The 18,870-nt window shown below is 53.4% G+C and overlaps 2 protein-coding genes across 9 annotated transcripts in view; one reads left to right on the top strand and one right to left on the bottom strand.

Moving 5' to 3' along the window:
• The window catches only part of USP40 (ubiquitin specific peptidase 40), a 93,682-nt gene extending 89,150 nt beyond the window's left edge, over positions 1 to 4,532 (top strand). For all 6 annotated transcript variants that reach the window (XM_050752796.1, XM_050752797.1, XM_050752801.1 and 3 more), the window contains one exon: positions 2,412 to 4,532. In XM_050752796.1, the coding sequence (XP_050608753.1) occupies positions 2,412 to 2,523 (112 nt within the window). In that variant the 3' untranslated portion in view covers positions 2,524 to 4,532. The remainder of the gene's footprint in view (positions 1 to 2,411) is intronic.
• A 3,764-nt stretch (positions 4,533 to 8,296) lies between these two features.
• The window catches only part of DGKD (diacylglycerol kinase delta), a 681,592-nt gene continuing 671,018 nt past the window's right edge, over positions 8,297 to 18,870 (bottom strand). For all 3 annotated transcript variants that reach the window (XM_050751554.1, XM_050751553.1, XM_050751555.1), the window contains 4 exons: positions 16,013 to 16,132; positions 13,153 to 13,270; positions 11,835 to 11,965; positions 8,297 to 11,020 (listed from right to left, as the gene is read on the bottom strand). In XM_050751554.1, coding sequence (XP_050607511.1) covers positions 10,931 to 11,020; positions 11,835 to 11,965; positions 13,153 to 13,270; positions 16,013 to 16,132 — 459 coding nt within the window. In that variant the 3' untranslated portion in view covers positions 8,297 to 10,930. The remainder of the gene's footprint in view (positions 11,021 to 11,834; positions 11,966 to 13,152; positions 13,271 to 16,012; positions 16,133 to 18,870) is intronic.

The raw sequence follows: 18,870 nt of genomic DNA on the forward strand, positions 1-18,870 counted from the left end.
CATAGCCCCTGGACCTGGGGGCCTTCCTCTTCCTCTCTGCTATCCGGGGTCCGGCTGCTTTCCGGACAGCACTGTCCCGTGGCCTTTCCTGACTCCCTAAGGGCCCCGGGAGCCCCAGGATGGCAAAGGACCTGTGCCCAGCCTCACCCCCATTAGCAGCTCTGCAGCCCTCAGGTCCTGGTGCCCTCAGAGACCTGGGGATATGGGAGCGGGTCTGCAGCGCTGGCTGCTCGGGTTTTCCTATTTAAAGGCCAGACACGCACACACACACAAAATTCTATACGTGTCTAATACATAGACACTAAAATATTGTTTTCCACATTTTTTTTTTTTTTGAGACAGAGTCCCACTTTGTCACCAGGCTAGAGTGCAGTGGCACAATCTTGACCCACTTCAACCTCTGCCTCCCAGGTTCAAGTGATCCTCCTGACTCAGCCTCCCAAGTAGCTGGTACTACAGGCGTGCACCACCACGCCCAGCTAATTTTCGTATTTTTAGTAGAGACGGGGTTTCACCATGTTGACCAGGATGGTCTCAATCTCTTGACCTTGTGATCCACCTGCCTTGGCCTCCCAAAGTACTGGGATTACAGGCCTGAGCCACCGCGCCTGGCCCTGTTTTCCACATTTAAATGTGATGCCACTGACTTCGTCAGACTTCTCCACGCATCCTCTCTGTCAAAGCCTTAGTTGTCACCAGGGCTGCTGTTTGGAGACATCCAACAGTTTCCCAGGCCCTGGTATCTCCATTTTCATCTGTGGCGTTGGAGATAGCGCATTTTAAAGATTCGTGTTGCTGTCACTGAAAACCTCATGTTAAGCCTCATGCGTGCTGTTTGCACAACAGTAGACCACTGGTGTCTTCTGAACACCGTGAGGGAACCACTTACCATATTGTTTTTCATTTATCTATTTTTTGGAGTTAATAGAGTCACATGCTTTCAAAAGCTATCAAAGAGGTTCACTGAGAAATCTCTGCACCCCCATCCCCAGGTACACAGCCTCTCCCAGATGGGCCAGCGTGATGGTCACCTGCATGTCCTTTCAGAGACCTGTGTATAGGGGTAGAGGGGCTTCCCTTCTCTTTTGACCGGAACTTTCTTGGTAGCCTTGCTGTTTTCATGTACCGGTGTGTACCCAGCTGCCCCGTCTCATGGTGGGAGCGTGCTGTCCTGATGCATGGCTAGACCACGGTTTAGGTGACATATGTCCACCTCACACACTTCCAGGTTGTCGCCAATCTGTCACCATCACAGTGAATAACCTTGTATATTCCCCATTTTGCAGTACAGATGTGGATATATCTGTAGGACAGATTTCTGCAAGTGGAATTGCTAGGTCAGAGGGTATGGCTGTAAACATTACCTGCAAATAAGAAAAAGACAATCCAATACAAATAGAGATGAGGATATGAACAGTTCATAGAAAAGGAACTGCAGCTCGCTTGCCAACATATAAAAACATGCTCAGCCATTCACTCATGATAAAACAGATGTAAATTCAAGCTACCCCGAGACAGTGCCACACGTCCATCGGCAACGCTAAAGCGGGAAAGACCCATGTGTTCGAGGACTCAGAGTCACTGGGGCTCTCATCCCCTGTGTGTGGGTGTGGAATTGGCACAGATGCTTTGGAACTCAGGACAGTACCTCGTGCTGCATCTCCTGTGCATTTCCCGGTACCCAGCCTTTTACTCAAAAACATGGACATGTGCCCACCAGGATGTCCCCAAAAATACACGGCAGCTTCATTCACCAAGGCCAGATTCTGGCCGTATTGAAGGAATGGCTGCTGAGCAGTGGGATGGCGGGTAGGCTGTGGAGGCTTCCTGCCAGGGACTGTGCAGCGTGGGCAGGACACACACATCAGGCTGGGCCAAAGTACCCGGCCGCAGAGCACCTGCCACACGGTGCCATGGGCCAGGGGGTCACAGCAAAAGCCAGTCTCTTGAGTGGGATGCCGAGTGGCCTTTCTCTCAGAACAAGCCTGAAGGGGCAGAGGCAGCCTCTGTGTCATGTCACACAGGTATGTGTGATTGTGATGAGTCATGCAGCAGTATGTTTCCCGTGTGTGTGCCGTGTGTGTGTGCACTCCGGATGTTACTCTTCCATTTAAAAAGGAAAGGAAGGTTTCTCAGCTGTGAGGCATTTTCACTGAGCAGATTCAGAAAGCCCCAGAGCCTGAACCATGCCGTGCCGCAAAGGCAAACGGAACGGCAGCTGCCGGCCTGGCACAGGGCTGGTGGCAGGGCAGAACGAGGCCCTCTGGCAGGTGGCTGAGATCTGTCTGTCCAATTGCAAATGCATATCCCTGTGGCCTATAAAATTGGAGTGTATTTTGGAGTCTCTGTGAACCCCTCACCCTGGCACCCACCGCATCCATGAGTCAGTGACAGTCTCTGTGTCTCCACAGCCGAGAAGCCCTCCATGAACAGAGCAGCTGCATCCTCTCCAGTGCAGAGACGCCTGCCCGGACCCGAGCCCCAGAAACTTCTCTCTCCATCCACGTGGGGAGTTTCAGATAACCCCGCCGCGCACGGCTCCGCTCCTGATGAACTCTCCGGCTGATGCCACAAACGTGGGCTTCCTGGGCATGGGGACTGGCAGCCTGGCGCCTCCAATCCCAAATCCTCTGCTTCCTTTGAGCACAGGGACGGCTCCTCTGCGGCCTGGCCAGTGCACGTAGTCACTTAGCTCTGCAACACATGGCAGCCTCGGGGGTTGGCACAGCCCTGGACGCCACCCATCCAGCTGCCAGTAGGTGCTGGGCTCTCACAGCACCTGGCCCCAGCTGGCTTTTTTTTCTTTTAACCAGAAAGTACACAACGTGTGCAGGAAGCGCAGGCACGGAGGCAGCGGCATGCTGTCACTGCGGTGGGAGGTGCGCGCGGTCAGCCTGGCCGCTTTCCTCCACGTTCAGATGACTCCCGCTCGCCCTGACCGGGTTCTCACAGTGTCTCAGGCCACTGCGCCACCGCGCTGGTGCTGAGCAGAAGTGGGGTCTGCTTTCAGGACTTCATTTACCCCACTCGTTCTGGCCCCACATGCTCCATGTCTGCCCTTTGGTCTGAGTTAAAACTGCAATGCTGAGAAGTGTGAGCTCTTTCCACGAGGAGGAACCAGACAGGGCGGCCTCCGAGGGTGAGCCGCTCTGCTAAGCAAGGACGGCCGCTGCGCAGCAGCCCACAGGCCCAGCCTCCCCTGGGTGCTCTGTGAGGAGAATGTCCTTGGATCCCGAGAACTGCGGCCGCTGCCGTCCACAGCGCCTCATCCTCTCTTCCTTTGTGGAAGTGGGGCAGGCAGGGCTGTGGCAGACGGGCCTGGCATAGCCCAGGTTCCAGGTGTCCTGGCCAGCCTGACTGGGTTCCTGAGTAGACTCAATGAAAACACCTGAGAAAAAACGTAAACTAAGGAAGCGTTTTTCCACTTAATCCAACCCAGGTTTCTATTCATCTTAAAGGATTTAATTGGCATTTGTGAGAAATAGCACCTGTGTCACTGAGTTGATTTGGGACACAGATGGTTGACTTTCCCAGACAGCAACTTAGCGGAAAGCAGCATCCCGAAGACGGTGTCACACGTTCTGAGCCTGCTTGTCACCTGGGCCTCATGGTTTCTTGTCAGCCCCGTCACTGATGGGAAGCAGCACTGACGTGTGAGGGCAGGAAGGACACCGCTGGAGTCAGGCGCTCCCCTACCTGTGACCCTTTTCCAACAAGCTGACGCTGAGCCAGCGGCCCGCTCTGCCCCGCATCCTCCTCCCAACGGTCCAAACCACTACCAGACAGGAGCCGCTTCCACACACGTGTCTGAGCGTCTGCCGTAGATGTCTGTGCGTTTCTGTGAAGCACTGTGCCGTAAGCACTGGACTCTGACGAGCAAGCTGCCTCCCACTCCCAAACACTGATCCCGCTCAGGAGACTCACCCTGGGTGTAGACGGCGTCTTTGTAGAGGGAGATAGAGGCTTCTAACCCCGCTCAGGAGACTGACACTGCGTGTAGACGGCGTCTTTATAGAGGGAGATAGAGGCTTCTAACCCCGCTCAGGAGACTCACCCTGGGTGTAGACGGCGTCTTTATAGAGGGAGATAGAGGCTTCTAACCCCGCTCAGGAGACTCACCCTGCGTGTAGACTGCGTCTGTAGAGGGAGATAGAGGCTTCTGATGACACCAGAGCTGCAAGTGTCGTGACTGGAGCTGGGCGCCCAGCCCTTCTGAAGCTGTTCTGTTTCTGTGGCTCTGACATATTTCCGTAGCATCCCCCTTCATCTCATCTCAACGTAATGAAACTAATGAAATCGCTGCAAAGCTTTGCCTTTGAGAGGCCAGCAGCCTCGCAGAATGTCTCTGCAAGTCCAAAGGCGCCTGTGGGTTGACGTGCCTTTAAGTCCAGCAGGTGCGTGTGACCAGGCCAGCCTATGCGTGTGGCCTTTGCCTTCTTCCCTTTCTTCCTGTTTTCTGTTATTTTAATTTGGGGATTGAGAAAGCTGTATGATTTTGTTAAAGGAGAAATAAACCATTTTTTAAAGTTGTAGCCCTTAGCTTCTTTTGGTTGCCGGCTACTTCATGTCCAGCTTGCTTAAGAGAGGAACTTTTGGCTGGGCTCGGTGGCTCAGCACCTGTAATCCCAGCACTCTGGGAGGTCGAAGTTGGTGGATCACCTGAGGTCAGGAGGTCGAGACCAGGCTGACCAACATGGAGAAACCCCGTCCCTACCAAAAAAAAAAAAAAAAAAGCTGGGCATGGTAGCATGTGCCTGTAATCCCAGCTACTTGGGAGGCTGAGGCAGGAAAACTGCTTGAACCCCGGAGTTGGAGGTTGCAGTGGGCCGAGATCGTACTGTTGCACTCCAGCCTGGGTGACAGAGTAAGACTCCGTCTCAAAAAAAAAAAAAGGAACTTTTGGCTGGGCTCAGTGGCTCACGCCTGTAATCCCAGGACTTTGGGAGGCCAAGGCAGGTGGATCATTTGAGGTCAGGAGTGTGAAACCAGCCTGGCCGACATGGTAAAACCCTGTCTCTACTAAAAGTACAAAAAATTATCTGGGCGTGGTGGCAGGCGCCTGTAGTCCCAGTCACTCGGGAGGCTGAGGCACGAGAATCAATTGTTTGAACCTGGGACGCGGAGGTTGCAGTGCGCCAAGATCATGCCACTGCACTCCAGCCTGGGCGACACAGCGAGACTCCGTCTCAAATAAATAAATAAACAAATAAATAAATACATAAATAAAATAAGGAACTTTTGTGGCCCTTTTTCCCAAGCCTGCTTCAGATGCCAAATAAACAGAGTTTCTACTTAGAAATACTGCAGCAGTGCTGCTTTAGAAATAACAGAAGTTTGCTTTGGTTTTAAAAAGTTCAGACTCATGGGAAAAAATGCACTGGAAGAAACTGGATGTAATCTGGTTTTATTTTCCTTCTATGGAAATAGGTAATGGTGGTGGCATTGCAGAAAACATACTTACTCAACAGTGACTTTTTCTAGCCAAAAAAAGGGAGGGGCAAGAATTAGCTTGCAAATCATTTTGGCGCCATCTATGTGAGTTTAGCTGCAGAACAGACTTACCAGTGAGGGGCCCACTTACCACAGCCCCTTCACCCTGCAGGCCATCCTTCATTCTGGATAACGCACCCACCCAAAGCACGGCCATACTAGGCTTTAATAAAGTCCATAACCAACGCATTCCGGGTGCATCTACATTCTGGAGATTCACTGCACTTGAGAGGAGAGTGAAGCGGTGACCTCAATATCCAAGTAAAGAGAGACTGCTTCCAGCTCCCTCCGGCCTCTGCCCTCCCCCACCCCACCACACACGCCCACACACGCGCGGCAGGTGCGCTGCCATGTGTCCAGGTCCCCGTGGCAATGGCTGCAGAGTGGCAGACAGGGCCCTTCATCTGCAGGTTCTTGCCCCTACTCGGGGTGGCAGGAGCAGACATGGCAATCTCCCGGTTCACGAAACAAGAGCCCACCAATGGGCTCACACCAGGCCGGGGCGGGGCCGGGCGAGTGCTCAGGGCACAGTGGTGCCTCTGCCAGGCCCCAGTGTGCTTCTCTCCCAGGTGGTTCTGTCTCCGCAGGCACCTCCCCAGCTGCTGAGACGCCACCAGCAGCTCCACCACACCAGGCAGCCACCAAGTGCCTCTTCCTACGAGCCAGTGAAAGCCCTGGGCTCTTAAGTGGGTGATGTGCGTGGGCTCCAGGATGGAATGACAGTCGGGGGAGAGGGGAAGGTGCGTTGCCCAGACCTTCCAGGTGCCCATGCCCTTCACACGCATGTGCTTCAATGATGGCAGCACCTCGTGTTGGTGTGGCTGTTGCACCTCCCTCCCAGCCACGCCGCCCCCACCCCAGAGGGGCGACTCCGAGTTGCACCCGCTCCTAGCCCAGGTCTAAGAGCTCTGGGTGGGGTCCAGCAACCTACAGCCAAGGGACGCGTGTGAGCCAAGGGACGCGTGGAGCCAGGGCACAAAGGAGTGGAGGGACCACAGCAAAACTGCTCTGGCAAACAACAGAGGCCACAAATCCAGGGGTCAGTTAACATTACTGGACCAAGCACCCAGTTTGTTTTTCTAACTGGTGGAGTTCTGAAGAGGATCAGTTTAAAAACAATATAGACCGCTGCATTTTCTCCACTCGACTCTACTGTCCCATCTTGCCATCTACACCTGAGCAGCCCTCTCCACTTCAGATTGCCGTCCGGCCTCCCACCACTGTCAGATGCCATCTCTGTGAGAAGCCCCCTCCTCACTGCTTTCGGACACAATGGAGCCATGCCCCGTGTGAGATGGGCCATGCGAGCGCAGGAGTGAGGCGGGCGGAGCACACACCAGCCTCCCCCAAGGGCTGCCCCTGCCCGAACATCTGGTGCCCCCAGCAAGTGAGACGCCCCGGCTGCTGTGCTGGAAAGCATGCCTGTCACTTGGGTCCAATTTCCTCACCTGTCATGTGGGCTGGGCTTGCTATGAGGCTTGGGACACAGGAAAGCACGGCTGTCAAAAAGATACGCCCTCTGCCTCCCGTGTCAGCCACGTGCTGGTTGTGCCTCATGGGGCAAGTTATGTCCCCTCTCTGAGCCTGTCCCTCGCCTGTGAAATGCAGATAACCCCCCATGTAAAGCTGTCAGGGGAATGAGAGGAGTTCATACGTGCAAGGCACTTAGATCAGCACCTGGCACAAATTATAAAGTGTCAGCCATCAGCATCCCCATCACTGTCATAGCTCGTACCCTTCTTCGCACTGATTGGTTTAGTCATGAGTGTGTGAGGCAGTTCTAGCCAAGACATTAGAGGAGGCCAGCTGAAGCCAGAGCTTCAGAAAGGTCTCCCTTTATCTTAAAAAGAGACACATAGGATTGCTTAAAGCCAGGAGTTCAAAACCAGCTTAGGTAGCAAGACCCAGTCTCTACAAAAAATTTTACAAACTAGCTGGGTGTGTTGTCATGCATCTGTGCTCTCAGCTACTAGGGAGGCTGAGGTGAGAGGATCACTTGAGCCCAGGAGTTGGAGGCTGCAGTGATCTATGATTATGCCACAGTACTCCAGCCCAGAAGGCAGAGCAAGACATCTTCAAAACACAAAAGAGCGAGTGAGCCATAAAAGAGGCAGCCATTTGTCTCCAAACACCTTACACTGGTGTGGCACCTGGAGCTGTGGTGGCCATCCAGCAACCGTGAGGCCTGAGGTCCTGAATGGCCAGAGAGAACACACCAGGAAAAAAAACACAGGGGGATTTGGGATTTGTTAGCATGGAAGGAGGGGGGAAGAGCTGCTAGGGAGGCAGCCAACACTCCCGGAGCACATGCAGCCCTTCTGTACCCGACCAGCCCAAGGGCGTCTTCCATGAACCCAGTCCCCGTCCCTCCTTCCAGGAAACTGGGGAAAACAATTCAAGTGGCCTTGATCTTAGACAGTTCCCTTGGAATAGAAGTACCAAGACTAAGCAGAGAAGTCCGAGAGCTTCAGGTTTGCAGTTCTATGGAAAACATTTAAGAGGGTTAAAATATTCATTAAAATGGCTCAGTCTCCCGGGCCAAGGCTGTGTGATCACACCTGAGAGTCTCAGCACTGCCTAGTACCCCCTCTCTCCTTGCTGAATTTTTAGTCCAACAGATCACAGAACCCACACCCTAAAAAATACAACGGCATTCTAATGGCATTCTGTTTTGCCTTTTAGCCACCAACAACTCAACCTATTTTCAGAGCAGGTGAAATACAATTCTGAATCCAGTTTGGAAAGATTCTGGCAACCAACACTTTATGTCAAAGCACAAGGAATGATGACAAGGCCTCTGGCGATGGAAGATCAAAAACAGGCTTGTTTTATTTATACACAGACCAACTTATGTACAGCACTCAGGTATGGACTATGTACATAACAATACAAGAGGCATTTGTTTCCACGGTGGTCACTATATAAATTAAGATTATAAATACGAGGGGGGAAGCCCCACCTGAGGGCACAGAACCTTTTCTCCAAGACTCTTCAGGGACCCTTCCTGCCTGTCTCTGCACAGCAGACCGTGACGCCTGTCTGGCAACACCACAAGGCGACCTGGGCCGGGGCAGCAGAGCAGCCCCCGGACAGCAGCGACACCCCAGTGCAGGACACCAGCCCAGCACCAAAGGGCAGTTTCCTAAACATGCGTGTTCATTCCTTCCTCACTTCTAACTTGTTAGAATTAGAAAAAATGGTTTTTATGTAAACAGTGTTGTTATAATCACTGACAACATATTAATTTTAAACACTTTTGATCCAAACCCAACTCCTTGCCAGGAGTAGGACACTGAGGACTTGGGATGGCCCTGATGTCCTTGAAGCCACGGTCGGCTGTTTATCCTCATGTCCCCTCCTCACCCGAGTTCCAGCTTGCCTGGGGCTTGTTCTGGGACCCTAAGAGCCCCAGGATGCCCACACTGCCAGGTCAGCAGGGCCAGTGGTCATGCAGGGACTGCAGGACAGGCTCCCATCATCTCCTGTGTTAGCCCGTTCCACCTGGGAAACCAAGCGACTGCCATGGCTGGCTTATTTCTCCCCCTGCCGACCCCATCTAAAATGTTCTGGGGAAAACAATCACGGGTGGAAAAGGTGACACACAACCACCTTCCACCCACGTCACCTCCAGGGAGGCAGCTAAGTCCACCAACAGAGCACGGGAGAGTCTTTCATCCAAAACCCCCACACGCCGCATGGAGGGACAGGAGGCTGCACTGGGGAAACCCAAGGCCCTGGCTCAGCCTCCTCACTCCAAGGGCCTTGGCCCAGAAGGACCATGAAAGCGGAGCACCCCAAGGCACGTGGAGGGGCCCATCTAGGCGCACTGCAGAGGAGACAGAGGGGCTGTGAGAGATGGGCCAGCGCTGTTCACTGCCACCTGCTCAGGACTGAGGGCTGCCGCAGAGCCAGCCCCGTCTATGCCCTCCCCCACAGGTGCAGCCCAGCTTCTGCATGTCAGATGGCGTGACGCTGACTAAAGGAGTAGGGCGGCGCCGGCAGACACTCCCAACACTGTCCTTCTCTTTGGGGCATGGAGCTACAGCCAGGCAGCCAGGCCAGAGCCATTTCCTCCTCACACCAGGGCAGGGGTTACAGAAACCTCTTCTCAAGATATTTACGAGCCCCTGCGAGCCATAACTATCAAGGGGAAAAAAGGGCAAAGTCAGTGCCCTGGAGGACCAGGTGCGTCCTCCACCTGGAGACTGCCCCTGCGGGGCACAGCCCTCTCCCCACGTGAGCTCCCTGCCCTCTGGCACCATCATCTGCTAGTTCAGAGCCAGGACAGAGGCAGGGCAGGAGCAGTGCGGACCATCAAATCAGAGTCCCCGCCAGCACCTCCAGCGACATCAGGCCCGGTAGCGGGAGACAAGAAGCCACCGCAGGGGCAGAGATACTTAGGAGAGCCTCTGGCCTCCAGGCCACCAGATGGCGTGAAGAGGTCAAACCACACCTGCCCACCAGGGCCATGCTCCCTGGGAACCACAGAATGGACAGAGAGTTTCCCAGAGCCAGGAAGCATTTCCCACACAGAAACACTGAACTCATGTAGACACACATCCTCTGTCTGTGGGGATGCAGCTGGCAAGCTGACTCACTCACAGCCCCAAGCTGAACTTGAGGCCTACAGCATCTGGAAACAGAAGGGCAGGCGTCCCCAGGCCACAGTGGGGGAGGGGGAGAGGGGAGAGGGAGGAGGGAGGAGGGAGGAGGGAGGAGGGAGGAACGCAGGCCCTGCGACACCCAGTGAGGGGCTCCCCGCCTAGGAAACAGCACTCGCTGCCTTGGCTCACGCAGGAGAAATTTTTCTTTTCACATCAAATTACAATCAACAGGACTGGAAACATCCGTGCTACTTTCAAACCAGGAAAGAGCATCATTTTTGTTCAACAACAAAAGCTGCATCAACAAACGGGCTCCTGCAGGCTGCTGGGCCGCAGCCACGTTTCCGAGAACCAGACGGGGGCCAGGAGGCGGAGCCACACAGTGTGGCCACAGAAGGACACAGAGAGAGGAGCCCCTGGGACAATCCAAGCACGTGGCCAGGCAAGGGGTGCCCAGGAGGCCAAATGCTGCTAGATTCCCTGGCCCACAACACAGGCGGGGAAGAACTGAGTGGCCGCAACACATGTGCTCCAGGTGACTCTGAGCTGGAGAAGGTGTTGTTTCAAAGGTAGCTGTGTTGTTATGTTCGAGACCCCAGAGCTCTGGTGGACGGTGTCACGGAGGCTTTCTGTAGCTGACAGAGGAAGTAGCACCATGAGAAGGGGGCGGGCTGCAGCGTCCGCCCAGGGCCTCAGTGGCAGGAGGCGCAGAGCCCACAGGCTGAGAGGGCGGAGGCTAGGCCTCGGCGGCGGGGATGTGGAGGCCGCAGGCTGAGAGGGCGGAGGCTAGGCCTCGGCGGCGGGGATGTGGAGGCCGCAGGCTGAGAGGGCAGAGGCTAGGCCTCGGCGGCGGGAGCGCTGCGGCTCAGTTCCTTGATGCCACACAGGATCCTCTTCATGTGGCCCACCTTGGTCACGCCCAGGTCCTGCAACAGAGGGGACACCACCATGGATGCTGGGGAGACAGCTGGAGCCAGAGGGCTCCACAGCAGGCCTGCCACAGTAGCCCTTTCCACTCGGCTTGTGAACACAAATGAGAGTGAAAATGACAAAAACGGTAAAACAGGATGGAAATGGCTTAAAAATCACCACCATACAGATGCCTGGCCCATCATCCTGCATTCTAGTCACTGCCATCAGCAAGGACAAATCCAAGACAAAGACAAAACACAGGCCTGAAAGCAAGTGGATGACAAGTGACCTCACGAGAGCTGCTGTCCAGGACACCCACAGTGGCAATCTGCCCTCTCGGGACTCGGCCAGTGACTCAACACCCAGGGACGGCCCCTTGAGGCCAACCTGGGCAGGGGCATGGCGCTGCAAGATGTGGCGTGATGCCTGGCATAGACGAGGCCTGGCACCCAACCACCACCTCCCAATGCTCCCTGCAGACGAGTGGCGGCACCCGCCCAGGAGCAACATGGGGACAGTCGCATGTGACTGCTTCAGGGGGCTGTGTCCCCTCACTGGGTTTTTAACACGAAGACAGTCCTTGTCTGATCAGGCTAAGATAACCAAGGCTCTGACCCCATTATGTCTGCTCCTGGCTTCCTCTGGCTGTGGTGGGTGGAGCCATCACTGCCTAGGGTGAGGGCCACAGTCGCCCCCACCTGAGGTATACACAAAGGCCTGAGAAGAATCATGATGCTGAGACGTGGCCAGGTCGGGGGAGAGGATGGAAGAGAAGGCAACCACGTGCAAGCCCAAGTGCAGGTTCCAGGGAGACACCTATGGAAGTACCTTGAGGTCCCTCCGCTCCAGGTGCAGGAGCTCAGAGCCCCGGATGTCGTGCCGCGTGAAGATGTCCTTATACTCACAGAGACTGAGGTGCTCCAGCCAGGCAGCAACCTCCTCTGTCCCCCAGAGGTGAACTGTCGGAGATGGAAAAGCACGAGTGCAGTGAGTGCCCAGAGCCCAGTGCGAGGTAGGCAGCGGCCGGCACCCAGCACCTGAGAGCCCAGTGCCAGGACAGGAGACGCCCCAACAGCCAGCACCCAAGACAGCCCAGCAGCCACTACCTGAGATAGCCCAGCAGCCAGCACCCGAGATAGCCCAGCAGCCAGCACCTGAGCCATCTCTGGCAGCCGGCACCCATCACCCAGCCAAAAGCACCACCCACCAGCAGTGCAGAAACAGAGAGCCACCAACTCAGGGGGCAACGGCTGCAGCAGAGCTGGCATCTGTTCCTGCCAGGTGGGCCACCAGCCTCTGGTCATTTCCCCGTGTCCCAGGAGAATGGATTTACCACCACCAAATATGAGGGAAATGTCCCCATGATTGTGGCCAAAGCCAGCTTTTCCTCCAGCTTCTAGAAGGGTTAAATTTCACTTCTGGACCATAGCAGGAAGGGAGACAAGCAGAGATTCCAATTTCACGTAGTCGGGGCCACCATCATTAACAGAAACCCAATTTCTGGACAAACATGCAAAGAAGAAAAACCCACAGGAGCTGCCCTGCCTGGCGGCCAACACCAGTCCCAATATCCAGGCTTGGAGGCCTCTCCAGCCCTTGACAGCACTGGATATGGCCTGGGCACTCAGGGCTGATCCTTCACACACAGAGTTTAGCTCCAATTTACTGACCCAAAGGAACAATGTCCTTTAGGACCATATTCGATTGATTTCATCACCCACAATCTCTGGTGGCCTGGGGTTCCCAGCACAGGAACCTTGACCAATGCATCGATTTATCAGGAGCCAGCAGCCCAGGAGGGAGCAGGTGGAGCATGCCCCAGCGCGGCCTGAGTTCAGAGCTTTGTGTCTCCAAGTTTGTCTTGTCACCACTGCTGTCTTCCTCCCCACCTCGAATCTCCCAAGTCAGGGCAGGCAGAAAGCCAGAGAGCACGTTAGGACCGGGTCTGACAACGGTCAGAGGGGAAGCAGGCAGGGTGGAGGGCTGCAGCTACGAACAGACTAGTGTGGCCATGGGACCAGGGGTTACAGCACGGGGACCAAGAGGGAGGAGCCGCAAGGCCAAGGGAGAAAGCAGAGGCCAGGAGAACGGGGCCGAGCCAGCAGGCAGGGACGGCCAGAAACACACACGGGAGGGAAGCAGGTACCCGGGGCTGCCAGGCTACTGTGAACTTCTTTGTTCTTGTTGTTTTTCTCCTTTTTAAACTTGGTCACGAGGCGGAATTTACCACTGCGACTGCGCTTGGCAAGATCCAGCATCACGCTCTGTTGGGGAGAGTGAGAAATACTGAGAATCAGGCTGCAACTGGCCACGGCCTCATGCCCATCTCCACCAGAGAGGCTGGGAGGGCAGGCAGGGCTGAGACGAGCGGGAGCTGGGAAAGACCTCTTGTTCCTGAAACGACTTCTCTCCCTCATTGATGCTTGTATTTACTGTTGATTTCAGTGACTGTTAAAGTGGCTTCAAAGTGATCACAGTGTCTATTTTTATCATAGTCTACTGTCTTCACTTTACATGTGCATTTCTCATGAGATTTAAAAACTTTTTGAAAATATCATAAATATCAGTATCTACACGAAAATTATTAAAATAACCTCTTTAGCCAATCTTCTAGTGTTGGATTGCTGGGCTTTGATTGTTAGTATTACGAGTATCTGTCTAACGAAAACTCTTCCTGCACTTCACATTCTTTCCTTGCGATCCACTCCCTGAGGCACAAAAGTGGAGGAAGGGTGAGCAGCAGAGCCACATAGGAGCTCGGCCTCTGCTCTTGACAGCCATCAGCAGCAGCGGCCTCTCCACAGAGCACTCCCAGGGACGTAGGGAGGTAACACTGCCTCACTCTGCGATGCGCTCTTTGTAAGAGACACTCCAAATAAAGCTTGAAAGTAAAACTATGAAAAAAACATAGCAAGCAAGTAGACTTGAAGATAAAAAGAATTACTAAAGATAAAAGGATCAGTAGATAATGATAAAACCTATGGGTACCCAATAACATAGCCTCAAAATACATGAAGCAAAAATAAACATAACCACAAAGATAAACTGAGACATCTACAATTATGGTATTAGAGTTAACTGATATATCAAGAAGACAAAAGAAAAATTTCAGTAGGAACTTATTGATGTAAACACAACTGCATACAAGGTACATTTACAAAAACCACCTATTGGGCCATAAGACAAGTCTCACTTCAATACATTTCAAAGGACTAGTAACGCACAGACCACTGCTTGGAGCATAGTAAAATGAAGTTAGGGAAATAAAAAACATATTCTTGAGTAGCTAATTTAGATGCTTATTATTTGGCACAGTTTCATGACTGTTGTAACTGTCTTAGATATGCAATTTTATTTTTATATTGTTACTTTGGATTTTCTATGGTGTTTTCTTTATTTTTAATCTTTCTGTATCATAATTTTTTATTAGGAGTATGAGAAAAAAACAGGGCTCTTGTGAGCAATATATGGTTAGGTTTCTTTTTAAACACAACCTGAGAATTTGCTTTAAGAGAAAGCCATGTCATTTATCTGTTATCTTATTTTCATGCTGTTAGTGATACGCTTGCTGGTCCTTTATTTTCTTTTACAATATAAATTGTATTTTATATATTTTTGTCTTTGGTGGCAATTTGGAAGATACAAATCTTTTCAGCTTTATTAGAAATTACCTTTAAGTTAAAAAAAAAACATTTTTTTAAAATAGAGACAGGATCTCACTATGTTGCCGAGCCTGGTCTTGAACTCCTAGTCTAATGTGATCCTCCCACCTTGGCCTTCCAAAGTGCTGCGATTACAGGTGCGAGCCACCACTCTTGACCCTAAAAACATTATTGACTCTGTATTTCTCCAAGTAGGAAAGTCAAGAATGTTGTTTGTAACGTCCTTCCACTGTAAGAGGAGGAATTTAACATGCTTTCCTTCCCCCGTCCATGTCCTCTTCACAGCCTCTCACCTCACTGCCCACTTTACTGGCCTTAATTTAATCTGGTATTATAGGGCTATGTCACTGTTACATCTGTTGAATCGTTATGTATTATGATTTTTGTAATTTTGGGTAAAATTTTTTATCACCTTTACAATGAATTATTTAATGGATTTTGAGGAGCTTGCCCTGTCCTTTTATACCCAAGTGCCCTCAATGAGAAGCTGCAGAGTCTCATCCATCGGCTGGAGGGCCTGAGTCAGTTCCCCATGAAGGGCTTGCATGCGTCAAAAAACGCCCCAGGGTCCTGGAAAGAGGGTGCTGTTGTGCAGCTGCCCACTTCTGTCCCCTCACCTTACTGTTGCCCACAGTCCTCACAAACCCCACTAGGCGGGGGTGCCCAGGTTTGGCGTCTTATAGTTATTTGCCTTCTGCAACTGTATTGCCCAAGATGAGCTTTCCTCATGGCCCCTTTGTGTTCTATCTCCGAAGGGGGGAAGCCAAGAGACAGGCTGGGGTTTGTCCTTGTCCAGACACGACCCTCTCCAGGGCTCCTTCAGCCAGCGCTCCCTGCAGAAGAATGTGACTCCACCCCAGGGTCCGCTATGCCCTGGGTCCTCGGGTCCCTCCCAGACCTGCGACGAGCTGGAGTCTTTCTGTTCACACAGGAAGAGTGTGTGAGTGGGGAGTGGTGCACACCAACTGCACCCTGTCCACAGCAAGATCCCAAAAAGCTGCCATTTATCCCATGATGCATCTCCACCCTCGGTGGAGGCTGTGGGGCTGGGCTCAGCCTTCTTTCTACCCACTGTCCAGGAAGCCCTGCAGTTCTGTTTCAGAGGACAACAGGTCCCTGGTCCTCAAGAGGCACTCTTAATCCCAGCCCCGAACTCCTTCCTACCTGCTGTCCCTCCCTGCCTTAAAGAGCATTTTAATAGCGAAGTCTGGAGAAGGCCCCTCAGGGGCTGCAAGAGCGACACCATCTTGATCCCAGAGCCATACAGGCCACAAAGAACACAGGCACTGCAGGCAAGAGCCACCATGTCCAGGGGACCCAGGCATGGCCCCATGAGCCACATACCTCTTCATCGCCGGGCTCTGCAGACTGGCAGAGCCAGGGGGTGTCTGCCAGCCTCCTGAGCTGTCGGTCCATCTCGGTAAGAGCACTCCCCAGCTGCTCCTTCTGCGGCGGATCCAGCTGCTGCTCCGGGCAGAGGGAAGGAGGGAAAGATGGAGAGTGTGCGCTGCTGATCAGCGTGAGGCCCAGCGGGTGAGGCCCGCCCCAGGCCTCTGCTCTGATCAGGGAGCTCACTTTCCAGAAATGAAGTCCCAGAGCATTCGAGAAGGAACCAAACCCAGAACCTCACTTTCTAAATAGTGCTGGTGAGAGAATAAAACTGTCCATTGGTCAATGATGAATTCACATACAGCAGGGCTGACACATGACCTGCTTGTGTCCCTCTGTCAGCAAGGAGGTCAGAGTCATTCACCTGTGCCAAGCAGTGGAAATGCTGTAGGAGGCAAAGTCAGCAGTCATGCCTTGCAGGAGGCAGCACGAGGTGTGCACTGAGGAGACGCATGTGACCACGGGACGTGTGGGATGACAGGAAGCGTCCAACAAGAGAGCCGTAGAGTGAGGTTTCTGTGGAGTGAGGAGATCCATGGAGTGACGTGTGGAGTGAGGATATGCATGGAGTGATGAGATGCGTGGAGTGGGGAGATGTGTGGAGTGAGGAGATGTATGGAATGAGGAGATGTGTGGAGTGAGATGTGCTGAGTGGGGAGACGTGCGGAGTGGGGAGACATGTGGAGTGGGGAGACTTGCGGACAGGGGAGATGTGTGGAGTAGGGAGATGTGTGGAGTGTGAAGATGTGAGGAGATGTATGGAGTGAGGAGATGCGTGGAGTGAGATGTGTGGAGTGAGGAGACGTGTGTGGTGGGAAGACATATGGAGTGGGGAGATGTATGAAGTGAGGTGTAGAATGGGGAGATGTGTGGAGTGGGGAGACGTGTGGAGTGAGGAGATGTGTGGAGTGAGGAGATGTGTGGAGTGAGGAGATGTGTGGAGTGAGGAGACGTGTGGAGTGAGATGTGTGGAGTGAGGAGACGTGTGGAGTGAGATGTGTGGAGTGAGGAGATGTGTGGAGTGAGGACATGTGTGGAGTGAGGAGATGCGTGGAGTGAGATGTGTGGAGTAAGGAGATGTGTGGAGTGGGGAGACGTGTGGAGTGGGGAGACGTGTGGAGTGAGGAGACGTGTGGAGCGGGGAGATGTGTGGAGTGAGATGTGTGGAGTGGGGAGATGTGTGGAGTAAGATGTCTGGAGTGGGGAGATGTGTGGAGTGGGGAGACGTGTGAAGTGAGGAGATGTGTGGAGTAGGGAAATGTGTGGAGTAGGGAAATGTGAGGAGATGTGAGGAGATATGTGGAGTGAGAAGATGTGTGGAATGAGGAGATGCGTGGAGTGAGATGTGTGGAGTGGGGAGATGTGTGGAGTGGGGAGACGTGTGGAGTGGGGAGATGTGTGGAGTGGGGAGACGTGTGGAGTGAGGAGATATGTGGAGTGAGGAGATATGTGGAGTGAGGAGATGCGTGGAGTGAGATGCGTGGAGTGAGATGTGTGGAGTGAGGAGATGTGTGGAGTGATGAGACGTGTGGAGTGGGGAGATGTGTGGAGTGGGGAGACGTGTGGAGTGATGAGATGTGTGGAGTGAGGAGATGTGTGGAGTGAGGAGATGTGTGGAGTGGGGAGACGTGTGGAGTGAGGAGACGTGTGGAGGGGGGAGATGTGTGGAGTGAGATGTGTGGAGTGGGGAGATGTGTGGAGTAAGATGTCTGGAGTGGGGAGATGTATGGAGTGGGGAGATGTGTGGAGTGGGGAGACGTGTGAAGTGAGGAGATGTGTGGAGTAGGGAAATGTGTGGAGTAGGGAAATGTGAGGAGATGTGAGGAGATATGTGGAGTGAGAAGATGTGTGAAGCGACTTGTGTGGAGTGAGGAGATGTGTGCAGTGAGGAGATGTGTGGAGTGAGATGTGTAGGGTGAGGAGATGTGTGGATATGTGTGGAGTGACGAGATGCGTGGAGTGAGGTGTGTGGAGTCAGGAGATGTGTAGAGTGGGGACGTGTGCAGTGCGGACATGTGTGGAGTTAAGTATGTGGAGTGAGGAGATATGTGGAGTGAGGGTATGTGTGAAGTAAGGAATGTGAGGAGATGTGTGGAGTGAGATGTGTGAAGTGAGGAGACGTGTGGAGTGAGGAGATGTATGGAGTGAGGGGATGTGTGGAGTGAGTTGTATGGAGTGAGGAGATGTGAGGAGTTGTGTGGAGTGAGGAGATGTGTGAAGTGAGGAGATGTGTGGAGTGAGATGTGTAAAGTGAGGAGATGTGTGGAGTGAGGAGATGTGTGGAGTGTGGAGATGTGTGGAGTGAGGAGATGTGTGGAATGAGTTGTGTGGAGTGAAGAGATGTGTGGAATGAGGAGATGTGTGGAGTGAGGAGATGTGAGGAGATGTGTGGAGTGACGAGATGTGTGGAGTGGGGTGATGTGTGGAGTGAGGAGATGTGAGGAGATGTGTGGAGTGACGAGATGTGTGGAGTGGGGTGATGTGTGGAGTGAGGAGATGTGTGCAGTGAGGAGATGTGAGGCGTGTGGAGTGGGGAGATGTGTGGCGCGGGGAGATGTGTGGAGTAGGGAGATGTGTGGAGTGTGAAGATGTGAGGAGATGCATGGAGTGAGGAGATGTGAGGAGATGTGTGGAGTGAGATGTGTGGAGTGAGGAGACGCGTGGAGTCGGGAGACGCGTGGAGTGAGGAGACGCGTGGGGTGAGGAGACGCGTGGGGTGGGGAGACGCGTGGGGTGGAGAGACGCGTGGGGTGGGGAGACGCGTGGGGTGGGGAGACGCGTGGAGTGAGGAGACGTGTGCAGTGAGGAGACGT

Source organism: Macaca thibetana, chromosome 12 (genome assembly GCF_024542745.1).
Source record: "Macaca thibetana thibetana isolate TM-01 chromosome 12, ASM2454274v1, whole genome shotgun sequence".
NCBI lineage: Eukaryota > Metazoa > Chordata > Mammalia > Primates > Cercopithecidae > Macaca > Macaca thibetana.